Here is a 16,583-nt window from a genome sequence, read left to right on the forward strand (position 1 = left end):
AAACCAATGCCCAATTTGCCCCAAAGCATTCTTCACAGCATTATTATTATATTTTTTTCTCATTATTATTATCATCAAATGATTACCTATGCTTCACCCTAAGGTTCCAGAGTAAGTTACAACAATTTAAAGTAGAACATTAAAAACAGTTTAAAAATTACAGTTGAAGATCCTAAGAACTCGCTTCTAAAAGTATTAGAAAAAATACAGGAATTTGGGCAAGTAGCAGGTTTTAAATTAAATAAAAATAAGACAAAGCTGCTAGTCAAAAACCTATCATAATCGGATAAAAAAGCATTATATCAAATCATAGAAATAGAGATTCATAAAGTTAAATATTTAGGAATCTGCCTTACAAACCAAGAACATTAATATCTTTAAAGATAACTATGAAAAGATTTGAAATGAAATAAAAAGGAATCTAGAAATATGGGTTAGAATGAATTTATCATTATTAGGAAGAATTTCAGGGATTAAGATGAACATATTGCCAAAATTTTTGTTTTTGTTTCAGTCAGTGCCGGTAATAAGTAACACAGCATGCTTCAAGAAATGGCAAAAGGATATCTCAAAATTTATATGGCAAGGGAAGAAACCAAGGATAAAATATAAACTACTTACTGACATTAAAGATAGAGGAGGATTTTCCCTTCCAGACTTTAAATTATCCTATGAGGCTGCTTGTGTTGCTTGGATCTGGGATTGGATTAAATTAGAAAATATGGATATATTAGATCTTGAAGGACATGACAACAGATTTGGATGGCATGTGTACTTGTGGTATGATAAAGGGAAAGTACACAAAAGATTCTATAACCACATAATTAGGAGATCACTTTTAAAAGTATGGAAAGATATAAAGATTTACTAGAACAAAAGACCCCGTGGTGGCTGTCACCAACAGAAGCAACTTCAATTAAAAAAATAAGAAATAAAAATGGTTCACATATAGAGATCTCTTAATAGAAATAGAAGGGAAATTAAAATTGAAAGAATTTGAAGAGTTTTGAGAACATGTAAATGATTGGCTGCAGTTTCATCAATTAAATGAGGTATTTAAAGAGAATAAAAAGAAAGGATTTAGTTACACTTTATCCAGATTTCAAAGAGAAATCATAGGTGATAATACTAAATTACTGAAGAAGGTGTACAATATATTATTAGAGTGGGAAACTAAAGACGAGGAGGTAAAATGTCTAATGATCAAATGGGAACAAGATTTAGGACATAATATACAAATGGAAGATGGAGAGAAATTATGAAAAGTGAATTTAAAATTTACGGATTTTATAACTTTGAAACAGAATTATATGAAAATGATGTACCGTTGGTATATTGCCCCTGTAAAAATGATAAAAATGTATAGAACAAGCTCCAATAAGTGTTAGGAATACTGATTGTGTTGAATATAAAATTGTAAAACTTAATAAAAACTATTTTTTTAAAAAAGAAGATCCTTGGGGTCTCTTTCAACTCTACGATTCTACAGCTCTATGTCATGATGACGGAAGGATTTAATAGCATCCTGATAAATGCAGAAGAAAATTCCTGTTCCCTGATTATTTATTCTCTTCTATAGAGTCTACAGCATAATTAACAACAGCCTTAGCCTGGATTTTATGAGGGAAACCAGAAACCTTTTTCTGATTAATAGTATTTAAAAAGTATAAACTTTGCCTTTCAGGAGAAGAGGAGGAGGAAGAGCCTGAGATGCCTGTTGGGCCTCGTCCACGCCCAATGTCCGAATTGCACCTCAAGGAGAAAGCTGTGCCAATGCCAGAAGCCAGTGCTTTTTTCATCTTCAGCCCCAGCAACAGGTATTTTGAGGTGGCTGTTTTGTTGTTACATTTGCTAACCATGAATAGCAGATCCAAAGTCATACTTCCATAGTAGCCTGGAAAGCATGTGTTTTGTGGTGTCCTTATTCTTTAGGATAAATCTTTCCTATGCAAACCCACTGGAAATCTTCATGCTGTAGAGAAATGTCTTTCACTTGCATGAGCCTGGAAGACTTTTTATAAGAAGCAAATCATGAGGAAGCATTTGGAAATATGTAAAGGAAAAAACAAACTTACTAGTTAATAGGAACTGGGCATGCTAGTTTTCTACATGGTGGGAATATTTTGCATGGAAAAGCATTTATTGTTGTTGTTGTTGTTTGTTGTTGTTGTTACCTGCCCTTCAGCAAATCTCAGGGCTGGTTGTAACAATTTAAAATTCAGTATTAAAAACAGTTTAAGCAATTAGCAGTCACAGGAATAGTGTGGGTCCTGAAAATACACAGGAGCTCCCATCCACAGTCTGAAGTGGTATAGTCCAGGCACAGGTTTGCACCTGACATGAAAACAAGGCCTATGAAAACAAGGGTGGATATCAAAAATTACTTAACTTATTTTATCTCGATGTCTGAAGGATAAGATTGTACTTCCAACCCTGAAAAAGATCATGAATAAAATATTAGAGAACAGGAAAACTCCAGAATCATGGAAATAAGCTTTAATAACTTTAATAGCGAAGCAGGAGCAGATTTGACCAATATTAAAAACTATAGACCAATTTCATTATTAAATTCGGATTATAAGATTTTTACAGGAATATTAGCAAACACACTTTTGATTAGAAGAATCAACGATGGCCAGGCTGGCTTCCTGCCGGGAAGACTATTATATAACAACACAAGGACAGTAATCAATCTATTAGAATATTTGGAAATGAAACTCTGCTGGTCCCGGGGGAAAGGTTACTGTTACCGTAGTCAAAGTTCAGTCCTGAGTCACTAGCCTGGAGATAATCCACAAAGTGCGAGGTGAGGTCCGAAACAGGGAGCCAGGCGGGGACAGGAACACTCGAAGATCAGAAGCAGGAAGCCGGGCGGGGAACAGGAACACTGGAGGAACAGGACTGGATGCTGGCCGAAACAGCTCTTCAATGACGACGTTGCTCCCGCAACCTGGGACCGGGCTGACTGGCCTTTATCTTCTCTAAGGCCAGGGGCGGTCCCAGCCCCCAGGAGCCCCGCCTCTCCTGGCCTTAAGGCGAGCACTCCTCCTGGGAGAAACCAGTTCCCTTCGCCTCTCTGCCCTAAGCCTCTGCAGTTCAGGAGAGGCTGAAGGGTTACTGGGCCCCGGGGGAGACTCACCTGTAGACACTGAGTCCTCAACCACCTCTGGGGCCAGAATGGATTCACCTGGTGCCTGCTCCTGAGGATCTGGCACAGGTGCAGGCTCCTCAGAATCCAGGCCTTGCCCCAGTTCAGCCGGCCCTGGAGGCGGGGACTCCTGTGCCGGCTGGGATTCCTCCTGTTCACTCTCAGAATCGGAATCCCAGGCCATCACAGAAACCGAATAAAAGAACAGCTATGTTATTAGTGGAGGCCGAAAAGGCCTTTGACAACGTTTCATGGGATTTTCTACTGAAATCTATCAAAGCAACCTGAAAGCCAAATTAATTATAAATAACGAAATAATGGAAACATTTAATATTGAAAAAGGTACCAGACAAGGCTGCCCATTATCGCCTCTTTTGTTTATCACCATATTATAAACATTATTAATAGCTATAAGGCAGGGATATCCAACAGGTCGATCGTGATCTACTGGTAGATCCCCACAAGTTTTTGGTAGATTGCGGTCGATCACTGACTCCTTTTCCTTAAGGTAAAGGTAAAGGGACCCCTGACCGTTAGGTCCAGTCGCAGACGACTCTGGGGTTGCGGTGCTCATCTCGCTTTATTGGCCAAGGGAGCTGGCGTACAGCCTCTGGGTCATGTGGCCAGCATGATTAAGCAGCTTCTGGTGAACCAGAGCAGCACACAGAAATGCCATTTATCTTCCCGCCAGAGCAGTACCTATTTATCTACTTGCACTTTTGGGCATGCTTTCGAACTGCTAGGTTGTCAGGAGCTGGGACCGAGCAATGGGAGCTCACCCCGTCATGGGGACTTGAACTGCTGACCTTCTGATCGGCAAGCCCTAGGCTCAGTGGTTTAGACCACAGCGCCACCCGCATCCCTCCTTTTCCTTACTGTCGCTAAAACTGACTCCTGCCATGCCCCCTCACTCCGCCCTCCATTGTTGTATGATCTCTGGAAGGGAAGGTGGAGCTTTCTCTGTGCTGCTGTTTTGATCCATAGTGACGTTTTTGTGATTGACCCCTTTGTCCCATGCCTTTAACCCCCAGAAATGGATCCCCCCCAAAAAAGTTTTTTTTTAAATCCCTAAAAAAACTGGGGCTTTCCATCTACCTAAAAAAAAGTTCAGCAACTTTGAGCTGAACCCCCCAAAAACGGGGATAGATCACTGCTAGTTTTTAATTCTGAAAGTAGATAACAGTCTCTTGAGAGTTGTCCACCCCTGGTATAAGGAATGAACCCAAAATAAAAGGTATCAATTTGGGTAACAGATATTATAAACTCAAAGGTTTTTAAGAGGTTATTAAGTGATATTATTTGATTTATGTAGTGGTTATTAATGCATGTGTCTGTTATCTATGTATTTATTTGTATATTTGAAATAAAAAATAATACAAAAAAGATTCTCTCTCTCTCTCTCTCTCTCTCTGCAGGTTTCGGGTCCACTGCCACCGCATTGTTAATGATAACGTTTTCACCAACTTGATCCTCTTTTTCATCTTACTCAGCAGCATCTCTCTGGCAGCTGAGGACCCTGTCCGACATACCTCCGTTCGGAATCAAGTATGCCTCCCACCTTTCCTTGATCCTTCACAGCTTGTTGAGAATGATGTTCAGCAGCCAGTTGAGGAAAACCTATCCAATCCCCACCCCTGCCTGCACTAGCTTCGTGTTTGTACAGATAAATATAGCTACATCAGTCCATGCTATTGCAGGCTGCACCCCAAATTCATTGATAAATCTCTACATTTAGAATGAATTACACAGTTGAAGCTCTCACATTTTGACTTGCCATGATTTTATGTGGCTTCTGGCATTTGGAGTTTGTTTGGGCAAGATTTATGTGGTCGAAGGGAAGCAAGGAAATGAATGAATGAACAAATGGCACAGAGATGGCAAGCGGTGGCAGGGGGTGCTCTGTCGCAAGAGAACAGGGCCCTGGGGGATTTGACATTTTTCTGCAGGGCCTGCAAGATGGAGCTGTGCTGCTGGGCCTTTGGTCTGGGCCCAGTCTGACCCTCTTCTTTCTATGGGACCCTGTATGTAAGTGGCCTCCTTGGCTCTTTCAATCGTCCCATATGGGACCAGCACAGGTGCCCAGGCCTGATGAACATTTAATTCCTTACTCCTATGGATACGATGTGTGGGTTCCCACTTAATTTTATTTTGTTCTTAAATGTGATTTTGAATTGTATTTTAAATCTAATCATTTGATTTTGTGTTTTTAATGCATTATATATTTGGTGTTAGCCACCCTAAGCCCAGTCTCGGCCGGGAAATAAATAAAATAATAATAATAAATAAAATAATAATAATAATAATAATGCTCAAGTTACAAAGTTAAATGCTGGACACAAAATTTTATAATGGGCTTCTTGCTGGTAGGCAGAATACCCACTGCTCTGACTATATTTTCTTTTTGCTGTTTAACTCGGGGAGTGGGTATGTATATCAAACCTTGATGTATATTGCAAATAAGGAAAAGGGACATTAGGATACGGAAGTAACTTCAAAAGCATATTCCAAGATATTGCTTTTATCTTCATTGGAGTGTTCTTCTTTCTGAGTTATGCAGGACCTTACTTAAGGTCCAAAAAAGAAAAAGAAAAAATATTGAATTTACACTATTTACAGTGGGGAGTCAGACATGAGATTCAAAAAAGCCCGCTTTGAGTTCAGTCTGCAAAAATGTAATCAATATGATTCAGGAAGTATACGGTATGTTAATGTTTCTCTAACTGGGCTTTGGGAGGCATAACATGAAGATAGTTTTTTTTTGCATTTGATATATCATATGCTACATTATTAGGGAATTTTGAATAAAATGGTAAAAGCCTAAGGAATGTTATTTAGTGGCCTAATATTAGTGCTCAGAAACTGCAGTTACAATCATGCACATAGCTTAATAAATGTAAGCATTTAAAACATCAATTCTATTCCCACTTGCTTGGGAGTAAACCTAACTCAGTGGGACATCTGAATAAATATGCATAAGAACAGGCTGCAAGATTTTCCTCACCATTAAGCATAGTGCTCTCCACTGAAGCAAACTTAAAAACTATCTTTTAAAAGTAGAATAGCACAATATGATGTTTGGGTAACTGTATTGCTAAATAAGCCAGGTTGTAAACTAAAAAGCTCCCGGTGTTTTTGTGTTACATAGAAGCTGCATTCAAAATAATAAACTTTAGGTTAAAGGAAACATATCTCTAAACAGGACTATCAGAGCTGGAGATGAGGGAACAAAACATGTTTTCACAAAATATTTGGATCCTCCCCAAAATTTGCATGAAATACCCTTACCCCACTTCAGCAATCCCTTTATGAAAGTATAAAATACGGAACTGAAGAATAAAAGAAAAAAGTGAAAGAAGAAAAAGAGATGCATTGATTGTCATACCAGTCCAGGGGATAGAAAACAGCTGTGAACCAAATATGACCAGAGTGTTAAACTGGATGCAATGGGATTGCTGGATCTGTGTACAGTTGTTAGAGGTCATCAGTGAATGTGGCCCATAGGAATCCAATTGTACAATCAGCATTACCTAACATCCACACAAAAAACCTTCCAATTTAATTATTGAAAGTAAATCAAAGTTACATTAGAAAACATCTTGTCCTTTGAAAGATTATTCACATTTTTAAAATTACAAACCAGCAAGGAGTTCCACTTGGGCTCCATTCCCCAAGTTCTTAATATGGAGTTGTTTTGAAGCAGTACTGCATCACATGCCATAGGAGTAATACAGATTGTAATGCTGGTGAATTAGACTGACTATATACTTAAACTTTTTTAAATGTTGTAAATTATTTGCATTGTTAGGCATTGAACTTTTTACCTTTTGCACATTCAGTGAAGGAACAAAACAGGCTAGCTTTTTATCTTATTTAGAGACAGTAATTAATAAAGGGCTGCCATACATTTGTTTAGGCACGTCAGTCAAAAAATCACGGTCTTTTGGGGGTCTTCCTAAAAAACGCTCAACAACTGGTTTTTACTTTTTGAAATATGGCAGCCCTAAATTAATAACTATTCTATTAGTTTAACAAAGTAGCTTCAGACTTACATGGCACTATACTAAACTGAACCTCAGTTTGCTCATCTTTAATTGCATTGGCACAGAAATGGGCACATAAAGCCTAAATTTGGGGTGAAAGATCAACTGAGCCTTTCTTTCTGCCTTGGTTAACAATGACTCCCTAAAGTACCTTTGCACATGTTCTGTCCAATGGGCTTTTCATTTGTGATGAAGTTTCTGTACTTCTCTAGAGACGATAACTCTGTAAAGCTTAATCAAACTTAACAGTGAAGTTAAGCCATGAGGAACACAATCACAAATTGTACTTCTAACAATGTAGTTAACAGTATTCAGGGAACAGAAGATTTTACTCTTAACATAGAGCTCTTTTGGCATTCTCATTTGCATAATGTTGAGTAGCAGCCCCACTATAACTCCTGGTCAGTTCAGGTGGAGTGAGGATGAATCTTGCAGCTTAATCTTACCCATGTTTACTCACAAGTGAGTCTCACTGGTTTGAATGGCAAGTATGCTTGGGATTGTAAACCTGATAAAATGAAAGAAAATATTTCAAGAGATGGTTCTCCAAACATTGTCTTACAGCAACATAAGCTCGATCAATAACTCTTGGGCTTTTTTGTTCTATGGAGGTGAAACATAAAGTACCTACTATACTCTTATTGACCCTGAGAACATGATACAATTGAATAAATGAACTTGCAGACACTGCAAAGCAGTTTGAAAACACATTTTCTATTTATCTGCAATAGGTACTCCTACTGTAATAGGTACTTGATCAAAACTTGAGCAAAAAGGGTTAATAGGGAAAGGAGTTGCACATGTTCTGCCAGAAATCAAGTATATTTATATTTTCTGATTGGAGTTTAATTTGGGAAATGTTATAAATTTCTGTTGTTTGACAGGCAAAATAGTGAAAAAAGAAACATGCCATTTAAATGTGCTGCTTGTAGCCTGATCATTGCCTTCACCAAGAAGTGTTTGTAAGCCAGCTCCTCCCTGTGCCCCCTTCCTCCTCCCCTCCAACTGAAACAGTTGTGCTTTCTGATTTTGAATTGTGTTTTGCTTTTGCAGTGGTCACTCACAGATCTCCACTCCCCCTGCCCCTTATTCCCTTTTGTTTTACAGATTCTCTTTTATTTTGATATATTTTTTACTGTCATTTTCACCATTGAAATTGCTCTGAAGGTAAAGTCCCCATCTTCTCTTCCATTATCTTCTCACTCATGAGCCCACTAGTTCTCTGCTGCTATTTGTCGCTAACACACACGCCTGTTTTTGTCTTGGCCACGCTCAGTAACCACTAACCCAACTGTGCTTATTTTTCAGATCCTAGGCAATGCAGATTATGTCTTCACTAGTATCTTTACATTAGAAATTATTCTTAAGGTAACCAATCTGAGCAATACACTTCTCTCTCTTGCTTTTGCTTTGTCTTTTGTACCGCTTTAAATCCCTAGTGTGATCTCCACAGACAGGTCATACTTCCTAGCTCAGCAGTAACTGTATGTGCTTTCAAAAATGGCTCCATTTTAATATTAAAGTCCCATTGGTTCATATAATTGTTTAGTCCCTTGCCATGTATAATTAACCCCAAAAAGGTCTTATGGCATGGAACACAGTATGTATTCACCACTCTTGGCAGTAATACCTGCTTATCCCAGTGGAAAAAGATGAATTTTTCTGGTGAGTCTTCCTTGTGCAGAACTTACACAAAACAATATGTCTTACAAGAAACATACTGTATAAGCCATAAATAGTCCCTTCTCTCACTGCAGACTATTTGGCATCCATACTATTTTGTGCTCTTCGGTTTTAAGTAGGAGTAGGTAACAGAATATCTACACAACACTATAGGCCTACCAACGTATGGCATTCCTAGCCAAAATTTGTGCACCTCAAATGATTGATCCACTAATGTTTGCCTGGAACTGCAAAAATGGGAGGGAGGAATTACCAAGTTCCTGGCAAGCCAGTTAATGGCTGGTGAGCTGCATTCCGTTCTAGATTGCTCAGGCCCTTAATGGAGGAACAGAGGAAAGCTGGTCACTAGAAAGCTGGTCATTAAGAGTCAAATTACACATTACATCCCCAATTGCTTCTTTTCCTAGGAAAAACACCTTCAGGAATGGGGAATTTTCCACAGAAAAGCAGGAAGGGGCATTTAACCCTTACCCTGCCTGCTACTTTTCTACTGCAATGTACAATATATATATCCTTGCAAAAACTCCTTTGAGTCCTTGCATGAGGGTGAAGTGGTTTGGAGTGTTGCACTGGTTAACTACTCCTTCCCCACCCACCATCATAGTTTCTCTGCAGTAATTCACCTATGACTCCTCTATGATGTTAGATGTGCTCCTTAGTGACCATAATATGGAACCTTTAAACCTAGAGAAAATAGCATTGAATTGCTTCTGTTGCCACTCACTGTATGTGACAATTCCCTAATCCACTCAGACATTTTAGTACCTACTGGTTAAATTGTGAAGTTGGAACTTAACTTTAGAGTCTGCTTCTCAAAAAGACCTGTTCCTTAAATGCATAATTTACTTTTCAAGTCTATGCTGCCTCATTTCAGTTAATAATTGCACCTGTGTTATTTCCCCCAGGGTGAAACCTAACCCAAGAGGCTACTTGACAATACACCAAAACATTCAGATACAAAGTAGACTGCAGAGAAAATAAATATAAGCTCTCTTACACTTTGCATTCATTTAATATTTTAAAGATAACTAAGGAGCACTTTGTCTTTCTTAATGTATAGGTGTACCCATTAAATTTTGACATAGATCTACAAACAGCAAAGAAGAATATCATACTCCTCATTCCTTCCACTAATTTACACAGGCACTGTTCAAACACTTACTACTCTGGGCATAACTACACATTAATTGTTAATATTAAACGCAAATCATGACTGGGAAGGGAAAGGTTAAACCTTCCCACCCCATGTGCTGAAAATCCCCTTGCCACTTTGTATTGATTAAAAAACTTGAGATGACACAGTACCCGACACAATTAACAAATTGAATTGTGTCGTTAGGCCTTCTCCTATCACATAGGTACATTCACTGTGTCAGTACTGACTATACAAACACAATTAACTATGGAAAGGTCATACGTGTATAAAACACATTCCCCAATTGCAAGTTGCCTATTTATCCCACAGGGATTAGATTATCAACTTCCATGCTTTACTCTAAAGATACCAGTTAATTGTAAAGAAAAATTCCAATGGCAATACTGCCTTAAACAAAAGCTGCAACCAAGTTATGCAGCAATTTGCTATGCCAATGAATTTCTTGGCAGGGATAGATAAACACACCTTGTATGGTACTGAAACTCAACAGAGCTCCCCATTCTGATTTCAATGGTGTCTCCTCCTTTCCTTTAAGATTGCCATGCAAAATCAAGCCCTAAGAAGCATCTTTACTACCTTTGTTATGGCAAGAACCCCCCTTCCCCCAACCAACTATATATTTTTGTATAAATTCTACTCAAAGAGCAGAGTTTATACTTCCTTTCTAATTTCTGTCTGATAGATCAGTAGTCAGTTCTTCCTGATGTGATTTGGTTTTTGATGACTTTATATTTAATTTATTTCCTACCCCATCAGCACAACTTTGATAAGAACTGGCTGGAAATTGCTAGGCTTTCTGGCCTGAAAATACCCTGGGTTTGTTGCAGGAATTCAGGAATGCAGCAAAGGTGGTTGGTTCTTCACATTCCAATGAGTTCTTGTATGACCATTCTTATTTCTGATGTGTATATTCAAACATAAGGGGGTCACACTGGAGTCTGTTTTGCAGGTAATGTTTTCCTTATTGCAATCAGTCATGGCTTTCTATATATTTCTAGCTATATCTTTATATATGAACAATAAACTTACCCAACAAATTAACTGTTGGGTCTTTTGGGTTTGCCATGGTCCAATAGATAAATGCAAAATAAGCAGACAAAAAAGCCAGGGATACAGCTACTTCCAGTTACCAAATGGATGATCTAAAAATGAAGAGAGGACTCAGGAATATAATTGCTACAGCTATAGATTCTGTGCATGTCTTTACCTGCTGAAGCATACATAAGGAAGAGTATGACTTTTTGCTCTCTAGAGGAAAATGTTACTTGAAAAAGCTATCATTGGAGAGCTCAGTTCTGATCTGATCTAGATAACACTTCTCGACCACTATTTTATGTGTTCCAAAACTGGGAGAGGTTGTAAATTTTGCTTCAGACCCATCTCAGTTATCACTGTTTGTAAATACCAATGTAAAGATCCTTTTTTTTGCAGGCAGGTGGTAGCCTTTGTGATACTAGTATTAAGAGAAGTAATCTAATTTGTATTGAGCTATATTGTCAAAACTATAATAATAAGATAGGAGCAGGGATTTAATACTCAATTCAGCCTGAATGAGTAATGCTTTAAAAAATGACAGCCTTGCTAAAAACTGCTAGGTCCTCGATCTAGTAGGCCTCTCTTGGGAAAGAGTTTCACAGTGATGGGACCACTCTGAAAAAAAACCTTCATCTTGCTATCATTAGTCTAACTTCCACCAAAGGAAGTACATAGAGGAAGATAAAAGTAAATGATAATATGTGGAGCTGCTTACATGGGAGAATGTAATTTCCAGTCTCTGTAATTTCCAATATGCAATGTAACAACCAAGGGCTGGACACTATTTGCAACCTCTCCTTACCTATGTTCCGCCCCCCCCCCCTGAAAACTATCTCTTCTTTTCACCTCTTTTTTAATGAAACTTTGCACTTAAAACCTTGCACTATTCTGCAGTGTTACATTACTCCCTCCTCTGCCTGCTCTAAGCAAGAACTTGTGGCAAGCGCTAACAGCAAAGTTTGTTTGTGTCTCCATGTGATTGCCTGCAGATGACTGCTTATGGAGCTTTCCTTCACAAAGGCTCCTTCTGCAGGAACTACTTCAACATCCTGGACCTGCTGGTGGTTAGCGTTTCTCTCATCTCCTTTGGGATCCAGTGAGTGAGCTATTTTCAGCTGGGAAAATATAGTGTTTATAAAGAGTGGGGAAGGGGATATGGAACGAAGGGAAAAGTCAATCAAAAAAGGAAACAGACACACCTCACTAGGGAGGATGTTCTACAACCGCATCACTGAAAAGGGTCTGTCTCAGGGCAACACCAACCAGGCAGCCCCCAGTGGCAGCAGCACCAACAAGGCCCTGTCTGCCAATCATAGGTTCCTTGTTGGGGAAAGCACTCTTTTAGGTACTTGAGTCCCAAGCTGTCTAGTTTCTTATACACATTGAATATGACCAGTAGCTCAGTAGCAGAGCTTTCAGGACAGGTGACACATGGTCCCATCATGAGAGCCAGTGTGGTGTAGTGGTTAAGAGCGGTAGTCTCGTAATCTGGGGAACCGGGTTCGCATCTCCGCTCCTCCACATGCAGCTGCTGGGTGACCTTGGGCCAGTCACACTTCTTTGAAGTCTTTCAGCCCCACTCACCTCACAGTGTGTCTGTTGTGGGGGAGGAAGGGAAAGGAGAATGTTAGCTGCTTTGAGACTCCTGAAGGTGAGTGAAAGGCGGGATATCAAATCCAAACTCCTCCTCCTCCTCATGTTGCCTCAATTACCAACCAATTACTACACTAGCTGCAGCCTCTAGACCATCTTCAAGGGCAACCCTAAGTAGAGTGCATTACAGTAGTCCAGTCAGGAGGTCACCAGAGCATGGATAACCGAGGTCAAGCTATCATCATCCAGGAACAGACTTAGTTGGCAAATCTGCCTAAGCTGGGCAAAAGCATGCCTAGTCACAGAAGCTGCTTGAGACTCCATTGGCAATCTGGAATACAGGAGTATTCCCAGAGTGCAAACCTGTTTCTTAAAGGGAAGTTCAACCCTTCCCAGAACAGTTTTACATCAGACATGAGAACCACTTACACAAAGCACTTCTGGCTTACCAGGATTCAGCCTCATTTTTTTGGCCACTATCCAGTCCATCACTGCTTCCAGACACCTGTCCGACACCTTCATAGCCTCTCCTGATTCTGATGAAATGGGCAGATAAGAGTTCCTTGTCATCAGTTTACTTATGGCACCATGCTCCAAATCACTCTATGACACCTAGATGTTGAATTGCTCTGTGTGTGTGTGTGTGTGTGTGTGTGTGTGTGTGTGTGTGTGTGTAGCAGTGTAGCCAGCACCAGGCATCAAAAGAAAGCAGGTGCACAGCAATTTTATCTCTTCCTATTTATTTAAGCATAGGTTACTTGTACTGTGACACCAGGACTCCACAATACTTTCATATTTTTGCAGTTTTAAGGTTCAGGCTGTGATTGCTGTGCTAAACCTTTGCTCAGTTCCACAAAAACAGCATAAGCAGAAAGTATGTGGGAATGGCTACCTCACAAATAAGTGACATCAGTGTAGCACATTACCATAGTGCCATAGTGTATTGAAGGTGATAGTGGGGCAGGGGAGGAACATTCCTTGTATGAACAGTTTTGGGATAGCTGCTGGAAGCTTCAGATAACACACAGATTGCTTCTTTTGCCATGTGGTCATGGCAAAATATTTTGAGAGTGCAAATAATTATAAATGCACAATAAAAAGGCTGTCTGGCAAAGGTTCCAAATCAGCTAAATAACACACTTATGCAAGACCTCAGTATTATGTTTTTATATGTGTTGGAAGCCATACAGAGTGGCTTGGGAAACCCAGACAGATGAGCAATGTCTTATTTATTTATTTATTTATTTATTTATTTATTTATTTATTTATTTTATTATAAAATGGAAATAGATATTACCCCCTTCTCCATTTTTTTCATTGTGCAAAATGGCAACTAAGGCTTACATTTCCTTTTTGCGTTTTTGTGAATTTTTAAAAAAGCTGTACAGCCTCATGCATGTACACATGCATGCATGCTCAGAACAGAAGAAGCCACTGGAGAGCATGGGAGGAGTGACTGAGGGGAGTGGGGGAACCCACATTCCAGATACATTCTGTCAAGCTCCTTCCACTGGTGTGGACAGCAAGTGGCAAAATACCAATGCATATCCATGACTGAAAAAAATGGGAATGTGTGGAAGCTAACATATCAAATGTGCATACAGAAAAACCAGGCCTTCACGACCCATTTGCAATATAAAAACCCCATCTGAAAGCACACTTAGGTGCAATAAGACTTGCAAACTAGGGGTTTGGACCAAAAGCTTCATGGAAAATGTGGGTGTTGAGGAGGGTTTCACTCAGACCTTATCAGTTTGTGTTTCAAACCTGAAGGAAATGACAGAAATAGGATTCATGCAGATACTCTGGGAGGCAGTTCAAGCATACAGGACACCAGGTGATAACGGGGAAAGTCTTTTGAGGGAACAAGAGACTTGCAGACATCTGAAGGTAATGGAAGTGGAGGAGCAAAGGTCATGGACAGGAACATATCAGGAAAATAAATCAGAATGAGAAGGGGGAACAAGACTATAAAGGGCTTTTAAGGTAAGGACCAGTAGCTTGTGCTGGATCTGGTAGCAGACAGGAAAACTGTAGGGATTTAAGAAGGGCTGTCTAGTGTTTAGAGTAATGAAAGAGATGAATGATTTTTCAGCATAATGCTGGATAGATATTAGGGGACCAAGATGAGATGATGAGAAACACCAGAAAGGAGAAGATTGGAATATTCTTGGTAAGAGATTGCTATGTAACTGTGCCCCTGAAGGACCAGGTGCGCAGCCTGGAAGTCATTTTGGTAACTCTCAGCTGTCCATGGAGGCGCAGGTCAATTCTGTATCCAGGGCAGCTGTCTACCAGCTCCACCTGGTACGCAGGCTGAGACCCTACCTGCCCGCGGACTGTCTCGCCAGAGTGGTGCATGCTCTAGTTATCTCCCACTTGGACTACTGCAATGCACTCTATGTGGGGCTACCTTTGAAGGTGACCCAGAAACTGCAACTAATCCACAATGCGGCTGGGGGCAGCCGCCAAGACCATATAACACCGGTTTTGAAAGACCTACATTGGCTCCCAGTACGTTTCTGAGCACAATTCAAAGTGTTGGTGTTGACGTTTAAAGCCCTAAACGGCCTCGGCCCAGTATACCTGAAGGAGCGCCTCCACCCCCCATCATTCTGCCTGGATGCTGAGGTCCAGTGCCAAGGGCCTTCTGGTGGTTCCCTCATTGTAAGAAGCAAAGCTACAGGGAACCAGGCAGCGGGCCTTCTCAGTAGTGGCGCCCGCCCTGTGGAATGCCCTCCCATCAGATGTCAAAGAGATAAACAACTACCTGACATTCAGAAGACATCTGAAGGCTGCCCTGTTCAGGGAAGTTTTTAATGTGTGACATCTTAGTGTATTTTTGGTCTTTGTTGGAAGCTGCCCAAGGTAGCTGGGGAAACCCAGCCAGATGGGCGGGGTTCAAATAAATTATTGTTGTTATTATTATTATTATTATCATTATTAGTCATGGATCATAGTTTTTGCTGAGATGACAGAGAGGGCATGGAAATGCAGGATGAGGGAGGGAACAAGGACACAAGAGAAAGTGGATTATAGAACAGCAAGAAAGTTGCCTCTTCAACATACTGACCTAGCTCTATCAGCCTCTTGAAGTGAGCAGGGACCAAGCTATGTCTATACTGGTTCTGTAGTACTTAGTTCTAGGTAGAAGCAAGCTGTAGGCTGAGTGAAGTGCCTTTAAAAGCACAAGTCACTGGAGAGTTAACTGACATGCTGCTTTCTCTGAATTGGCATTTTGGTGAAGTGCTTCATAGCACCATTATCTTACACTGCCCTTTGATGACTGCAGCTTGGCACCATTTTTGTAATGTGTCTGCATTGCATTTGGCAGCCTGTTCCGTCTAAAGGAGTCCCTATTTCCCCCTTTTTGTCAACACAATATTATGTATTCAGTTCAACAACAGAGTAGCCAACAGTTACTTCCTCTACCCCCCAGTGACTTACCCTACTCATAAATTCAGTATCTAAACTAGTACACTACTAAATTGCAGAAAAAGAAAGTGCACAATTCCGTTAAAAATTAAGGCTTGGGACAATATAAATGTCAAAAGAATAAGTTAATGCTACTGTGAAATATTTCCACCTTCATTAGCCACCATGGTACATCTGCCTTGCAGCAATCAAATGAACAAAGACTGTTGCCAGGACCCATAAACTATTAAATAATAAGATGTCACATTCAGGGTTTATGAATTATTAAAAAACATAAGTATACCAAAGCATATAATTATTCTATTACAAATTGAATTGCTTGTATTTTAGGTTATTTAAACAGGTATACCATGTTGCCACATTTTTTTGTCTCTATAGTACAGTATCTAGCTAGTCAATGGAAATGCTATGGGGAAAGTTTTGTGTCTTTTGTTAATGCTAGTCATATATTCTGCAAACATTTCTCTGAAAAGAACAACCTAGAAGAAAGGTA

At 39.9% G+C, this 16,583-nt stretch overlaps 1 protein-coding gene and 1 long non-coding RNA gene across 18 annotated transcripts in view; one reads left to right on the forward strand and one right to left on the reverse strand.

Moving 5' to 3' along the window:
- Nucleotides 1–16,583, forward strand: part of CACNA1C (calcium voltage-gated channel subunit alpha1 C) — a 518,169-nt gene that overhangs the window by 398,489 nt on the left and 103,097 nt on the right. For 12 of the 17 annotated variants that reach the window (XM_077935175.1, XM_077935176.1, XM_077935180.1 and 9 more), the window contains exons 19-22: nt 1,685–1,817; nt 4,564–4,693; nt 8,296–8,355; nt 12,052–12,158. In XM_077935175.1, the coding sequence (XP_077791301.1) occupies nt 1,685–1,817; nt 4,564–4,693; nt 8,296–8,355; nt 12,052–12,158 (430 nt within the window). Of the gene's footprint in view, nt 1–1,684; nt 1,818–4,563; nt 4,694–8,295; nt 8,356–8,496; nt 8,557–12,051; nt 12,159–16,583 lie in introns of all 17 variants that reach the window. The other 5 variants (XM_077935171.1, XM_077935172.1, XM_077935174.1 and 2 more) reach the window with 1 other exon arrangement.
- LOC114605886 (uncharacterized) overlaps nt 1–16,583 on the reverse strand; it is a 142,619-nt gene that overhangs the window by 20,600 nt on the left and 105,436 nt on the right. The window contains exon 3 of the long non-coding RNA XR_013394423.1: nt 622–2,433. This is a non-coding gene — a long non-coding RNA (uncharacterized LOC114605886). The remainder of the gene's footprint in view (nt 1–621; nt 2,434–16,583) is intronic.

Source organism: Podarcis muralis, chromosome 10 (genome assembly GCF_964188315.1).
Source record: "Podarcis muralis chromosome 10, rPodMur119.hap1.1, whole genome shotgun sequence".
NCBI lineage: Eukaryota > Metazoa > Chordata > Lepidosauria > Squamata > Lacertidae > Podarcis > Podarcis muralis.